The 16,717-nt window shown below is 33.7% G+C and overlaps 1 protein-coding gene across 3 annotated transcripts in view; it reads right to left on the bottom strand.

Moving 5' to 3' along the window:
- Positions 1–281: 281 nt before the first annotated feature.
- The window catches only part of XRN1 (5'-3' exoribonuclease 1), a 103,140-nt gene continuing 86,704 nt past the window's right edge, over positions 282–16,717 (bottom strand). For 2 of the 3 annotated variants that reach the window (XM_072792415.1, XM_072792417.1), the window contains 9 exons: positions 16,260–16,370; positions 15,986–16,108; positions 15,366–15,525; positions 13,129–13,310; positions 11,395–11,508; positions 11,198–11,300; positions 6,336–6,374; positions 5,813–5,973; positions 282–5,193 (listed from right to left, as the gene is read on the bottom strand). In XM_072792415.1, coding sequence (XP_072648516.1) covers positions 4,894–5,193; positions 5,813–5,973; positions 6,336–6,374; positions 11,198–11,300; positions 11,395–11,508; positions 13,129–13,310; positions 15,366–15,525; positions 15,986–16,108; positions 16,260–16,370 — 1,293 coding nt within the window. In that variant the 3' untranslated portion in view covers positions 282–4,893. The remainder of the gene's footprint in view (positions 5,194–5,812; positions 5,974–6,335; positions 6,375–11,197; positions 11,301–11,394; positions 11,509–13,128; positions 13,311–15,365; positions 15,526–15,985; positions 16,109–16,259; positions 16,371–16,717) is intronic. The other variant, XM_072792416.1, reaches the window with a different exon arrangement.

The raw sequence follows: 16,717 nt of genomic DNA, 5'->3' as shown, positions 1-16,717 counted from the left end.
AGTGTTTTCATCCTTTAGAAGATGAAGAAACTGAGGCTTAGACGTTAATATAACTTGGCAATGCTACTACGATAACGACTTATATACAACTAGTAATAACTAGAGAAAGGTTTTGAACAGTGGCCATCTGAATCTACAATCTTCAGACTTTATCCACCAATCATGCTATGTCAGTTTATCTAAATGAATAAATTCAAAATACAGATATAAAGAGATAGAGGGTTTAAGTGAATATTGTAATGTTTCTACTTTTGATATTAATGCAAATATACAAGGACAGCTTATGAAATCATTCTCAAGTGTTTAATTAAAATCCATATAGCATTTAACATGTACAGATGTTTAAATTCTTTCAGTGACTCTTATATTTTAAAATCCTTCTGCACAACATTTTAAGGCTAACTTCATGCTAGAGATCTACAAATGTACAACTTAACAACACAAAAATACATTCGGAGTCCATTCCAATGCAAGTTTAAAACACTTTAATTGCAGACAATGTAAAGATATTTAAAAAACAAAAACTACAAAATGAGCACATAAAAGTCTTCCCTTTTGAATTTTTAATAAAATACTGCTCTGTATAAGATCTAATGAAAAATTCCAGTTACTTATAAAATAGCTATGTGAGAAAAGAAATGAATTAAGGTATATATGTATGAATTATATTGTTTAAGTGAACAGAATGTTGAACACTTTGACGACACAGCACACTATTTATTACTCATATATTAAAATAGATGAAAGCCCTCAAAGAAGCAACTAGGTGCAAGCAAAACAAAATGACAAAAAACCAAACCCCCAAACAAAGGAAAAAGCCCCTTAGCTGTAAAGGGAAAGGAATAAAATAACTTAAAGCAAACCGTGGACCAAATTCTCAGTCCTATTATTTCATGAGAAACAGTATGAGAATTTGGCTTCAAATTATTAAAACATCTGCATAAACTTAATTATTTGGCCTAAGCAGTTTAATAGTATACCAATTGCTGAAATCAATAGCAATGGGTGTACTGTTGGAAAAACATTAATTTTTACAGGTTTAACTATGTAAAACTATCTACTGGAAACCAGAGTCTCCATCACAAATTGCACTTGAGATGGCTGAATGCATTGATTGAGCAAGGCATAATTGTTGGTTCACTGACATACACACAAACACAAAAGCAGCTATGGATTGCTGATATTCTTAATTACTAAAACTATTTTATACATTTTTTTCCCTCTAAAAAAAAAAAAAAAAAAGATTAGTGATATCTGAGCTGTTAACTTAGTATGGTTACAGTGGCGAGGCACTGTTGCCTATTTGTTTCAACGCTGTCTCTTACTGCTCCCTGGCGGAAGATGGAGAGGTCTGATGGAAATAAGAATCAGGTCAGTTTGAAAAATATTCATTACTGGAATTTTAAGCTTTATCCCAACTAGGAAAGGAAGCTCCTGTGAAAAAGACTTCTACTGACAAAGCTTACAAACATATACATAAAGAACACCGGCAGTCTGAGAACTATCATTATTTCTAGAAAAATGATAAAGGAGCTTCAGTGATTCATTTTTTTAAAAAAGTAGAGAATGCTTGTTACGATTATATCTCTCCAATAAATTAATTCTCCTCCATTGTAAAACTCTAATTTGGAAGCAAGATGATCCTAAGAAAGAGAGCAAGCTCAAAAAGCTGGGAAATTGCACACTGTTGCTTTAAAAAAGATGCTCTGAACAATGACACAAAGCACATTAGATCAGTGGAGATCTGGACAGTTTTATCTATCTTAAGGTAAAAGTTAGACAACCACTGAAAAAATGTATGATTCATTAATTCGGATAGAACAGATGATTAAAAAGTGAGTGAATAAAAAAGCCCCTGCAGCTTTATCTATTTCCTTGAGCTAGAAAGATAGAATATAGCCTGAAAATGCAGTGATTAGATATATCTTATTTAATTGGTTTCCTTCTTCCAACTCCTTCACTGCCCCTCCCCTTAAAATGAAGATTCTAGATTAGTTTGGAAATCTAAAACGAAAGCAAATACCTGATCACAGGAAAAGAAATAACAGAAAATCTTGCATCAAGAGTTCTTCATCTTTCCCAAAAGAAAAAAAACAAACCTTATCTTTTCAGTTCTAAAAGAACTACTTATCCCTGCAAGGAACATCTTACATTGAAATCAAGGTACACACAATGGCAAAATTACTGTTTCATGCAAATGACTTTCAGATGCTTAAGACTTTAGTCTACATGATGTTTAAATCAATTAACACATTTTGTCAAATTATAAAACTCAGGTATTGCAGGCAATTGTAACAAGGAACAATGAGACTAGAAGAACCAATTTCAAAATTCACTTAATGCACTAAAAAAAGAGAAATTACTGAATAAGAATATTTAGATTTAACTGCTTTGATTATGTGGAAGCATGAAGCAATGTGGGGACTCTGCTCTTCTGTGCCCTATCCAGACCACAGCTTTCACAGAATGTTTACAGCAGCTTCAATAGTCGAAAGGGCATATTTCTAAACTTTGAGCTGGTCTGAGTTTGCCCCATCCAATAGGGAAAAATTACAAGTTTCCCAAACTATCAACAAATCCAGTCTCCTCAAGATTATCATGAGCTAAAAACAATCTCTGCTTCATACATCCTCCACAGAGAGGCACAAGTCCTGTTGACCTCCTATTGATCTCATGCCCACATTTGGAATAGGTCTACAAGAGGAAAGGAATAGCGATGAAGACTTGACCACTAATCTAGTCATTATCGAGCTCTTTCCTATTTTAATCTCTCTTCAATCTTGACCTTTAGAATGCTATGTTTATTTTAAAAAGGGAGGAAGGAATGAAAAGAAAACACTTTTACTGCCTATCTATGTAGAATCATCAGTTCACTTTGCTCCAACACTGGGGAAACATCCTCATGGGTTCAGTGGCAATATGCTTGTTGAAATTTTTCTTGGAGTTTTCAGAAGATGGCACATGCTACTTCCTTTGTACTCTAAAAAAGATGTTGCTTGTGCACTGTTCTCAGAGGGGCCACATAGCAGTGATGAGTGAGGCAATTCTTGAATGCTGGCATTTGTACAGGTACATAAGGTGAAAATTATTACACATTTTAAAGTAGTAAGAGGTTAACAGAACATTATTGTCACAATTTAACTTTTTTGTATTGTATTCTCATAATAGAGACTTCCTTTTCAAAACAAATACATGTTTGTGAGATACTCAGGACAAACACTGAGAATTATTTGAGCCTCATTATTCAAGATCCCACTACAGATAAACATTCCCAACAAGGAAATGCTGGGAACCAATGAATATATCTGAATCTGGAAAATAGAAAATAAAATCACAGAAACTCACATGACTATAATAAATGACAGATTATGAACATTTATCTCTCACTAAAGGCACTACTAATATACAAATATCCTATTAACATTTAGAGAAACTCTGAAATCAGCAGTTAGAGAAAGGAATCCATTTAGTTCAATATCAGCATTTAAAGAACAAAGAGACTAAGACTCATGGCAGAGTTTTTAATGAATTAAATGAACTGGATATAATAATAAGCAGCTTCATAGAAACATTATGGTTCTTACCTTTTAAAAAAGTATGATAACTTACTTCCTTAAAAATATAAGCATATCACAAAAACTAAAGGATAAATATTGTGTGTGTGTGTGTGTGTGTATACACACACACACACACACACACACACATAAAAACTCAGGCCCTGGTACCACTGAGAAATTTTCATAAATTCTAAAATAATTTCAACAGCCACAGCTTGAACAATACACACCCACACATGACATGCAAAGACAAAATGCCAGAGTCACTAAACAGTTCAGCATAAAGCTAAAAATATGGAAACAGAATGAGACAGGCATTTGTCATGTAAATAAAGTACAAACTGATTGTGCCTGTATAATAGCACACCTTAGAATTTTTTAAAAAATTAGAATTTCATCAGTCCCAAGAAGCACTACACATGGATCAAACAGTAGAGCTCTCATATATGTTTGAGGAAGCAGGTAAAAAGCTATACAAAAGAATAACACCATTTATTTTCAACTAACAACATGATTAATATATTTTACTTTATTCTATTAGAAGATTAATTTGTAGTTGTTGTACCCTGTAGATTTTGAAACTTAATTTTATTAGAAATTTCTAATGCTGGTTCTTGAATAATCTAAAAAATTGTAATTAATTGCTCAAATCTAGATCGCTATTTATAGTTCTAAGCAGTTAAATGAAATACTCTTTTCAGTATTCTAAAGTTGCTTTGGTACAAAATTTAGAATAAAGCAAAACTGGCAGCACCACAACAAGTGTGATCATTTCACAGCAGGTCTAAAGGACCCTCAGAGACAACAAAATGTAAGTTAAAATACTTATAAATAACAGCCATTCTCCTGACAAACCTGTCACATCATTAAAAAGAGAAATAAAATCCACATTCAGTAAATTACACTTGAGGCCCAATTTTCATGCTCCATTTAATTATCCCTCAATAGTGTAAAAATGTTTATATTATTATTGCACTACGATGTCTAATTCATAGTTCAGGATACTTCTAAAGATGATAGGCCAAGAGTTAGAGTGGTTACATTTTAATGCTTAGTCCACTGATACTATTTTAATGCAAAGTTTAATTTAGTTTTTCTTTTTTTACAGCTTTACTGAGGTATAATTGATGTAAAACAAACTGCACATGTTTAAGATGCACAATTTGATATAGCATGAAAAGTGCCTGAAAAATTAAAAATTTTTAATTGAAAAAAATTTTTAATTGAAACATATTATTTTAAAATAGCATATTCTAATTTTTAATGAGACACAAATATGGATTTCTAAAAAGGTGAGTGGAAAGGAAAGAAATTAATTTAATTCCAAGTACCAAATTTATTCAGAAGGTTTAGAAACGCCAAAATTGACAGCCAGTTTTCTTGATTTTCTTCTTGAAGAAGAGCTTGGTGTTGACTTGTGGTGAGACACATTATGGCCTTGGGAGGCAGCTTCAACTTGAAAAGAAGATGCAGGCTGAGTAATCTGAGAGGACTTTAAGGAAGCTGATGAACTCTCCTGTGGAATCACTTTGGTGACATTGGAAGACCCTGGCTGGCTAGTCTGAAGTGGGGTAGCAGAACACTGGGCCTCCTTACTCTCAAAGTTCTTTTTATTTGCAACCCTTTTCTTAGTAACCTTTAAGGAATAAAAGCATCATTAATTAACAATGTACACAGAAAAAACTAGTGTCATAAACCATGTTGCTAATATCTGTCAATCATGCTGACTTGTGACTTTCACTTAAAATCTCCAAATCAGACTTTAGAAATTAAAGGAATTTAGTTATGAAATTTAAAAATTCTCTGTAACTTAAATATAAAGAAAATTTATATAATATAGTTACATATATTAAAATCACTTTGTACTAGAAAAGGATATTATTTGCTGTAATTATTATTATTTATTAGAACACAAACTTGAGATAGCAGGGACCAGGTCAGACTGGTCACTGTTGGTCATAATATACATTCTTTTTTTAAAAAATATTTTTATTTATTTTTTTAAGTAATCTCTACACTCAATGTGGGTCTTGAACTCATGACCCTGAGATCAAGAGTTGCATGCCTTATCAACTGAGCCAGCCAGGAACCCTGACCACCAGTCATAATATATAGTCTTAGCACCCAGACCAATACTGGGCTTCTAGTTGGCATTGAATGAATAATAATTAAATAAACAGAATTTTCTCAATAGTCCTTAAGCATTAAAAAATTAACTCTCCTAAAAATATAGTAATTCTCTTTTGAGGTCTCACCTGTAGAGGTATGAATTGATTGTGCACACCACCTGGCATTCCCCCAGCCATGGGCATGGTCCCAGAATATGAAGTATGATGAAAGGGTTTTCCAGGAACTGGCACTGGTGGTCCCCATGGCATGGAGCCAAAGAGGTGAGATGATGAAGGCATTATATTAGCTGTTAAGAATCATGGAAAATTTCTTTTTTATTAAAATGGTATCATCAAAACCCTGAAATTTAAGATCTCCCTTTGCTACTCTTTTTTGTTTTTTTTTTCATCTTGGCAAAGGACATACACTTATCTTATGATTAATTTTGCTTACAACATTCCACCTTGGGAATCCCCCTTAGGACCAAGAACTATCTACGTTAAGTCAGCTTGTCATTATGCTGTCTGGCTTACAAAGGTCAATAGTACCATATACTTATATGAGCTTTAGAAATATTTTTAATACTATTAAAAATATTAAAAGGATCATGACACTGTCCCTTGGGGGAGAAAAGTCAGGACACAAAGAGAGAAATCTTAAGGATCTCACCTGCCCCCAATGCTAAGTTGCTTCCATAGTGATCCCAGCCTACAAAAAAACCAAAAAAGCTCAAGTCTTGAAATCTGATCACTTTCATATGACATGTAGAATTTTTCTTTTCCCTATTCTAATATTTGTAATTGCAAAAAAAATTACATTTTGTTTCTTATTAAAAGCTACTGAACCAGTAGTTTCCAAACCTGACTTGAGTATCTGAATCACCTGGGGAGCCTATGAAATACAGGTGACATACTATATAAGTATCAGGTGTACAACAGTAGTTTGACATTTATGTACACTACAAAGTACTCACCGTGGTAAGTGTGATTACCACCTGTCACCAAAGTAATTAAAATATTATTGAATATATTCCCTCTGCTGTACTTTTCATTTTTGTGCCTTGTTTATTAACTGGAAGTTTGTACCTCTTGGTTCCTTCACCTGTTTGCCCATACCCCCACACCCTTCTCCTCTGGCAACCATCACTTATGAGTCTGTTCTGTTTTGTTTGTTTTTAGATTCTGCATATAAATGAAATCATATAGCATTTGTTTTTCTCTGTTTTATTCTGGTGGACACTCAGGTTTCTTCCATAAGCGTGCATACATCTTTCTGAATTAGTGTTACTGTTTTCTTTGGGTAAATACCCAGAAGTGGTATTGCTGATCACTTTTATTCTCAATTTTTTGAGGAACCCAAGCAGTCTGTATTGTTTTTGTTTGTCTGCTTATTTGTTTTTAGAGCGGAGGCAGGGGCAGAGGGAGAAAGAGAATATTAAGCAGACTCCATGCCCAACGTAGAGCTTGACTTTTAATACCATAAAATAGAAATCTATAAAATAACTTTAAAATGTTAATCTGATAATTCATTTTTTCCCCCTGATTAACACTGAAATCTCTTGGCTTTTACCTATACCATGAATTTTAATTGGGTCATTGGGGGGCACCTATTACAAGACCAAAAGAATTCCAATTATAACCTTAAACTTCTTGGTAGGTAGAAATACAATATTATAAACATGATACAGTAATGAAGATAAATGTAATAATTAATATGAAAAAGGTAAAAATTTCAAGCTATAAAATATTGATAAGTGAGAAACAATCATTCCTTTTAGATACTACATTCTCATAACCTACATATATAATTACACTAAAAATTTATATATAGTTACTGGATTTAGTTTTGAAAGTGAAAAGGTCAAATTAAATTAATGCCAGTTTTGCTACTCAGGAGCTTAGGTCCTTAGGCAAATTACATTTTCTTTTTTTCTTTTTTTTAAAGATTTTTTAAAAGTTATTTATTCATGAGACAGACAGAGAGAGAGAGAGAGAGAGGCAGAGACACAGGCAGAGGGAGAAGCAGGCTCCATGCAGGGAGCCTGATGTGGAACTCGATCCCGGGTCTCCAGGATCAGGCCCTGGGCTGAAGGCGGCGCTAAACCGCTGAACCACCCGGGCTGCCCTACATTTTCTTAAAGAGTCAAAATAGTACATACATATTGTAGTAAAAAGATTTTCTACATAATACGGCAGATTATCCCAGGTTTAACCATTTAAGCTGTTTATTTCCACCACTGTTCAATAATTTGTTTACACTACTACATTTTTCAATATTAGGCATTTTTAGGTCTACTGATTTCCTATTAAGATAGATCAATATTCAAGTAGATTAAAATTAAAATTATTTTATACCATCCTTGCTACTTGATCTGTCCTTCCAATATAAATCTATCACAATATTTGTTTAAATATATGTGAGGTTTACAGTATGCGGTTGTGTAAATATTGTAATTACAGAGCCAAGTAGGGTACTCTGATTATGTTTTTCTTTTCTCGTAAAGCTTTTTTCACTCTTTTAAAAGTACTTATCTTTTTAAAGTACTTTATCTTTTTAAAACTTCTTAGTCTATGTACTTATCCGTAATGTTTTTCCAAATGCTGCCCATCTATCAGATAACTATCTTACCTGCCAAGACCTCCCTCTGCTCTTCCAATTGGGACTAGTTACTTTCTAGACCTGCTAGCATCCTGGGACTTCCATTCATTGTGTAAACTGTGTAAGTATACTTAGGCCTCCTGTGGTTTCGTCTTATGGTCTTTCTTCTATTTTCTTTTCTTCTTTCTTTTCTTTCTTTCTTCCTTTCTTCCTCTCCTCTCCCCTTTTCTTTTCTTTCTTCTTTCTTTTCTTTTTTCTTTTTTTTCTTTCCCCTCTCTTCCTTTTTCTTTCTCTCTCAGAACTACTTTGTTTTGCTGGAGCATATAAACCTCTAGCTTCTTATGAAAGGGTGCATAAGAAGATTTGCACATCTAAGAATGTATTCTACCTTGCACGAGATTCATAGTTTGGCTATACAGAGAAATCTAAGATAAAACAAATTCTGACTCAGAATTTTGATGTATTCAATGCTCAACTGTTTCCCAGTTTTTTTCAGGCATCCTCTTTACCACTGGTATTCTCAATTTCAGGGCAATCTATCTCTTTTCATTCACTGTGCTAATAAGCATTTGGTGTCTCTTTCAATTTAGAGTTGCACGTCCTTTAGTCGAGAAAACTTTATCTGATTTCTTTGATGCTTTCTTCCTTTCTATTTGTCTGTGGTTTATTGGTCTGGAACTTTAAATAAATAGGTATTGGATCTGTACACTCTTCCTCTAAATCTCCCTTCTTTCTGATTTTCCCCTATTCTCTCTTTGACTTTGCCCCTATTCTCTCTTTGACTTTGCTAGAGCTTTATCTATTGGAATTTAAAATTTCAACTTAACAATTTAGTTCTATTCTCCAATTATTCTTCTTTCTCTCCCCTTACATTCTTGTTCTTCTATTTTAGTTGCAATATTGTTTTATCTCTCTAAGAATATTAAGTGTGAACTATCTTTGAAGTCTTATTTATTTCCTATATTATCTCTATGTCTAGGTTCCTTTCATTTGTCTTTATTTTGGGCTCTTTTAATTTTAGAGATTTTTTCCCAAAATGTTCAGGATCTCTCACAGTCTAGTATCTATTCATATTAAAGAGTAAGGCACTAAAACTGTGATTAGAAGCAGTGTTTGTGTTAAGGGGTTAGATGACTTGAGGGTTTCTCTCTAGGATAGTCCTAAGAGATCTACTTCTCATTGGTAGCAAGCCACTCTTTTGGTTGAAATATCTTCTAAGTCACCAGGTCTTTTTTTTTTTTTTTTCCCACCAGGTCTTTTCTTTAGAGTTCAATGAATTTCTGAAAAGAACCATCTTTCCACTTCCTATATCAGCTATGGCTGGCTACAAACTAAGAATAGGATTGGGAAAAGGAAATTTACTTTAATCTTAGTTATCAGTCTTATACTCTACTTTGTGCCTGGTATCCCCATATCTATGGAGCCCTCTGCAGAACATACCTCCAGTGCTCTGTCTGAAGAGGCAAATGCATGGCTGTATAGGGGAAGGATATGCAGAAGAGTCCCATTCTTCCATATTCAGACTTTGAAACAATCCTCCTGTTTTCAGCTCATGTCTCACCGGAAGCTCTGTTAGCTTCTGACACTTCCAAGTTCTGAATCTCTTGGGATTTGTGAGGGATGAGCTGCTCATCAACTCATTTGTATTATCTTCTACAGATATTTTAGTTGGTAACTTATCCCTACTCTGCTAAATTAGTTACTACTCCTTCAATTGCTTTTCTCATCTGGAACTCTTTTCAAATTTCTAATCTGCTGATATTTCTTCTTTCATTTATCTGTCCTTGTAGATTTACATCTTTAAAATCATTTATTGTTCAGTTTCATTTAGTTTGGGCAAAGAGAAGAGATAATTTGTTTCATCAGTATTATTAACATTTTAAAAAGATTTTATTCATTTATTCATGAGAGAGAGAGAGAGAGAGAGAGAGGCAGAGACACAGGCAGAGGGAGAAGCAGGCTCCATGCAGGGAGCCTGATGTGGGACTCGATCCCGGGTCTCCAGGATCAGGCCCTGGACTGAAGGTGGCAGTAAACCGCTGAGCCACTGGGCTGCCCGCATTATTAAATTTTATAATGCTGGTAGTGAGGATTTGATATATAGAGGTCTTAGAATAATACCTGGCATATAGTAGGCTCAGAAAAGAAATTTTTTAAACTTCAAATAAACAAATGATTGGTTTTAAAATGATGATGATTAGGATATAAAGAAGCCAACTGCTATTAGGAAAAAGCAATGATAAAAAGACATGTTTAATGAGCTTAAGATTTAGAATCATGAAATTACAAAATGATTTCAAAGAAATCCTGGACACAGCCTAGCATAAATAAGAAAATGGAGTTCCTAAAAGGTTACACGTTTTTTTCAAAGTCAGTTAATAAAAGAGCCTAGACAAAACCATCCTGATTCCAGTGACCTTTTCATTCCCTCAGAACATTTCGAAGACCCCAAATGGCTACAGGAAGCAGGGAGCTACCTGGTTGATAACTCAGGCTCTACATTTAAAGGAGGAAGACAGTTATGAGAGAATATTGAGGGATACATAGTAAGGTTAAAAACTCCTTCATTCTTCATTTCCTTCATCATCAAAGGTAGTTTCTTTCACATCCACAGCTTCCAAGCCTTACCTGTTTTTTTATCCCTTCTACCTCTGTTTTCTTTCTGTTTTGGTGTCTGACTTAAATCCAAATTCATCTGGTGGCAGCTACGGGGGACTAAGGAACTGCCCAGAACAAAGAACAGTCCTACTTTAGCCACAGTGGAGCCACAATTCCTTCTTTCATTCCCTAGACATTTAGATAAATTTTTTGGTTTCCTCGAAATGATACTTCTTAAAATAACTTTCTAGTATATGTGCTGCTGAAATGAGCACTTGAAATAACTTTTTAAAAATAGTAACTCAATAAATATTTAGAAGAGCCAAATATCTCACCAGTAGTTTGAGGAAAAACTGGAGGAATGGTTCCAGGTGGTACAGCAGGAGGATAATTTGGAAATAGTGGTGGAGGCAAAGGGAAATTCACTCCCAAGGAGCCCTATGGAAGTATTTAAAAGTTAGAAGACCATGCAACAAAAACATCCATAGAGATTAATTAAAAGTTTAGTAGAGAAGTCAGGATCAATTCTTACCAATTGTTGTAAAGCAAAAAGTGCAGCTTTTTCCTTGGCTTCATTTTCAGAATGGCACTGTGGTCCATGTACCAGTAAGCCATTAGATAACTTTACCTGGCAAACTGTCATTGTCTAAAAAAGAATATGAATGTTTGTAAAGTTATCTGTCTAGGATGTTGACGTCTTCCCCTCAAGCTTAGTCTAAACAAGCAGAATAATTTCATGTGACAGTCTATAAAAAAGTATTCAAAAATCCAAAAAGGATGATCGGTTTAAGTTTTGGATTGCCCTGCAAAAATTTTAGAATTGTTTTCTTATCTTGCAATGCTTATAAAATAAAATGCTCTTTAATTAGCTCAAGGGTCAAAAATCCTAATACAAATGAAAGCCAACAATTTTTTTTTCTTTATACCAAGGGTTGTAGGCCTTTTGGTTGTTTTTATAAATAAGGTGTTTTTATTTTTGTTTTGCAACATAGCCGAGTCCATTCTTTCATGTGTTGCCTATGTTTACTTTCATACTTTAACAGCCTTGCTGAGTAGTTGTGACAGAGACCATATGGTCCACAAAGCCTAAATTATTTACTATCTGGCCCTTGAAAAAAAAAAATTTGCTGACTCCCTTCCACAAACAGATATTTAATTAATATGAATTAACTGCCAAAATCTGAAAGACTTAGCAGTAATGACCAATCTTATGTTCACATTTAAGTTATAACTTATTATACATTTTTTGTCTTACAAAAATTTTTTTAAAATTCTACTTTTTAAAAAGATAGTCATTTTTATGTAATAATGTTAGTTTAAGTTTGCTTTCTGTTTTAAGTGAGACTATATCAAGAACTTGGATATGAAGAGGATAAAACAATCCTCCCTGTAGTTAAGTGGTTTTTAAGGTACATTTTGGGGATCCTGGGGGGTCCCTGAAACCCTTTAAGGAGGTCCTTGAAGTCAAAACTATTTTCATAATAGTATTAAGGTGTTATTTGCCTTTTCCACTCTCAGTTTCTTACAAGTATAAACAGGACAGAAAATTCACTGATATAGCTTTAGATTCCACATTGCAACTAACTTCTAAGAAAATATCACATTATAATGTAGTAGTGAAAAATATCCATTATCTGAAAAAGTTATTAAAATTCTCTCCCTTTCTCTATCAATCAGTTGGGTCAGATTTTTCTTTGTGTATTTCAACCAAAATACAGCACAAGAGACTGATAATAAGAAGCAAATATGAGAATCTAGCTTCTCTGTTAGGCTAGGGATGGAAAAGATGCAAAAATGTAGAGCAGTTGCCACTCTTCCCACTAAGTTTTTGAAAAGTTATTTTTAATAAGTATTTTTAGTGTTTTCCAGTTTCAATTTCTAAAAGTTAATATGGACAGAACACAAGTAAACAAAAATTGTTGAAGGTCCTCAAAGAAAAAAAAAAAAAGGTGGGAATTTATGAGGCCCAAACTTGGTCTACAGCAGCAGACCAAGATCCCTAGCTCTATCAATCTGTCCAGGCTATGTGCTGTCCAGGTTCCTCTCTGTCAGCATCTCATCTCTGTGGGCTCTGGGATAAACATGAGTGACCCATAGTGGGAAATATAAGTCTATGTTGCTCATAAAGAAAAAAAAGTCAGCTCCATATTATTATTTTATTTAAAAATTTTTTTCCATTATATTATTTTTAGCCAAAGATTTTCAGTCAATTTATTTAAGTTCAGTGTTAAAGAACTTATATAAATGGAACAGTAATATACTATACCTGTGGTGTTCTAAGAAAGGAGAAATCTGGTTGTGGCATTCCAACAAGGGAACAAATTCGAGAAAGTTCAGTTACTGGTGTGGACATAGGAGGGATATGGCTGGAAGCAGGCCAACACACATGGTCCATAGACTGAACATTATGGTATTCGCTAGTACTGTGAGGCTTATTCATATAAGAAGCTACCAAAAACAGAAAAGAATATCTTATTAAATGTTATATTGAAGTATCCAATTACTATAAGGTTTTATAGATAGCAAGCAGAAAACTGTTAAAACGTGAAAAGAGGAATCTCCTGTGAAGCAAATATTGGAACCGTTTAGTATTGCCTAAAATTACCAAGAATTCAATAAAGATTTTTAGATGATTATAACTGATTAATGATATATGACTATGACAAAGATTTTTAAAATATGGTAAGTAGCTGACTACTAAAAATGGACATCTCGAGAGATCAATGACTATATAGTTATGTTTGAGCAAAGCAAAATTTGAACAAGCAAATAGTTTTCTTGAGCTGATTTACAATTAATTCCTAAGTTGTGAGGCTTTGGCTTCAGTCTTGTCAAAATACCATCCTATATTCTGAGACACATGGATAAATGGTTTTGTTGCTCCCAAATGATGCTGCTTAAAAGTTTTTTCTAAAAGTAACCCTTTTAAAAAGTACTTTTAGAAGATGATTAAAACATTCTAAAAGTTCACTTTATGATCAATAAACTGGCTAATAGAACAAGAGCATACCTCAGTGAAGAATGAACCTAAACTTCTTATAGATTACAAAAAAGGTAAAGTGACTTGCCCAAAGCCACAACTTATTAGCTCTGTAATTTGGGCTGGTTTCTGAGCTCTTCATTCTTTTTTTTTTTTTTTTTTTTTAAGATTTTATTTATTTATTCATGAGAGAGAGAGAGAGAGAGAGAGAGAGCCAGAGACATAGGCAGAAAGAGAAGCTGGCTCTCTGTGGGGGACCCAATGTGGGACTCAATCCGGGACCCCAGGATCACGGCCTGAGCCAAAGGCAGATGCCCAACTACTGAGCCACCCAGGTATACCACGAGCTCTTGATTCTAAGACATATCATATTCTTCACTATTCTGAAATAAATAAAGCTAATTGTTTTGACAGTGGTCTTTTCCAGTTTGTTTTAAAATTTTATTTTGTTCTATTTCAAGAGCATGTCTGTCACCATGATAGTTTCCTAATAGTTACTGGAATTTAAAATTAATTATTTATTTTAATATGCACTGGAATATAAAATAAATGAAGCTAGGCTCCAGATTTTGATCCTTAATGATCTCAGATCTGTTCTGTCCCAACTTACTTTTGCATTAGTTATTCTTCCTAGGAGGCTTCTGCAGAGAATTACACAGACAAAATACTAAAGTATAGGGGACACAGATAGTAGGAGCCATGATGGACATGCATTAAAATCTGGCATGTGCCAGATGGTATGCTGTAGGCTTCATAGTTTTAAGATAAGTACCTACTTTCCAATATCTCCCTTCATTTTTTTTTTTTAAGAGAGGGAGAGAGAAAGGGGGTGGGGGAGAGGCAGAGGGAAAGGGAGAGAGAGAATCTCAAGCAGGCTCCATAACCAGCACGGAGCCCAATATGGGGCTTGATCTCATAACCCTGAGATCATGACCTGAGCCAAAATCAAGAGTTGGATGCTTAACTGACTGAGCCACCCAGGCACCCCTCCATTAATTATTTTTAATTGATCTTATAACTTTTTCTATTTTTATGTTGGTCAAGCTATCATAACATAATACTAATATCAATTATTGTTTCCTATAGTATGCCAGACACAATGCTAACTGCTTTATATTTATCACATAATTATTACACATCATTTGCAATGTTTATTCTCATTTTATAAATAGAAAAATATCTTAATAAAGTTAAATAATGTATTTAAGCTAATTGTTTTTAAATTACTGAGGAATAAAAGCTAGAATGTGAAAACTTTCCTAGATTTGAGTACTACAGAATGAGAATCTACAATAGCACAATTTAAGTAATCATAAGACAGAAACTATATAGATCTATTGGTTATATAATTATATTATTATTTAATGACAAGTGTAAAAATTATACTCTCATTTGTTACTCTTAATTATACTCTTTAAAAAATGCAAGTAGTTTTATTTTCAAAAGCTTGTGACAAAAACCCCCAAATGAACTGAAGATTTGAAATGATACTGGTTATTAATAATAATACTTTGTTTACGTACTTAATTTCTTATTTTGTTTAGGCTGGGAGGAAGGTTCATATTCATCTCTTCTATTAGAGGACACAGTGACTTCATTACCAAACTGCTTCATTTCATTTTTATGGTCCACAGCATCAGAGCCATCAATTTTTAGTATTTCTTTAAGCATCCGAGTTCCCTTCTGTTTTGAAAATGATTGTATGAGGATGGTGGGGGTAGGTGGAGAAAAGTTAACGTTAGACTTACAGAGCTATAAACCCTCTTTTAATGAGTTCCATTGTTAAAAATTAAGATGGTAACTACATTTAGATAAGGTATAAGCAAAATCAAGTCTCGAGTTGAAAAAAAATACACATGTTTTCTGCCACAGAAATAATACTTAATCCTTCTATTTAACCTGACCAAATTGTCTGGTAGCAATGTTTGAAAAGGAAGGGAGCTATACGGTTTAAAGAGGAAAACAAACAAACAGATAGCTAAATTCCCCAGGGAGGCATGGTTTTCCTCACAATATGACAATAATGATGCAACACACCAGTACATGGGAGATAAAACTGTTTTAACAGCTGCGTGGGGTATATATGCATATAGGCCACAACAGTGAAATTACTCTAGTACAAAAGCTCTAACAAACTACGAACCATAGCAAATGACTGCGGTGACAAAAGTTCTTCACTTGGAGGCTCTTCACGATGAGATGACTGTATTTCATTTTCTCTGGAGATATTCAAGGATGCTAAAAAGTTCTCAATTCCAGGGTTAGGCTAAAGGAATAAATATTTTGTGCATGAAGATGAAAATATAAGGACATAGAAAAGGCTAAGAATTTTATGTACAAAAATGATCATTTACTTTTTACTCAATCAACTTCCCTGCTAAAGTTTGGGAAGAGAAATTGAATAAATAGTCTTTTACCTTATCAATAGCATTTGGGTAACCAGTCACAACCTTTTGGTTTTCTGAGACTTCTGCACTTTCATTTCTCTTCAATAGCTTAATATTACATTTGGCAGGCCCTCCAATCGTCTATAAAAGAGTAAGAATGAGCTTTTTGTGCAAATAAAATAGCTGCTACTTAATAGTGTTCTAAATAAATTGGTGCAAGTGTTTTTATGTACCATTTTCTTTTATATCATAAGAAGGGCACCTGCAAACTTGGATGAACAAAAACTTAGATCTTTATCTTCATTAACTTCTAAATGAATTTAGAAGTTTTCCTTCAATTATGAATGTAGGTAATAGGGGTGATTCTAATTGTCTTTCAATATAATTAAATTTCTTTCAAATCTTACTTATTTTATTCTAGCATTAAAAACATTCTGAGAAAGAATCCATGAGAAAGTTTATAGATTCCTTCTCCAGAATAAAGGAAA

The sequence above is a fragment of the Canis lupus genome, chromosome 22, assembly GCF_048164855.1.
Source record: "Canis lupus baileyi chromosome 22, mCanLup2.hap1, whole genome shotgun sequence".
NCBI classification, from domain to species: Eukaryota; Metazoa; Chordata; class Mammalia; order Carnivora; family Canidae; genus Canis; species Canis lupus.
Note: the sequence above shows the minus strand (reverse complement) of the source record. Positions and strands in the feature narration are given on the sequence as shown.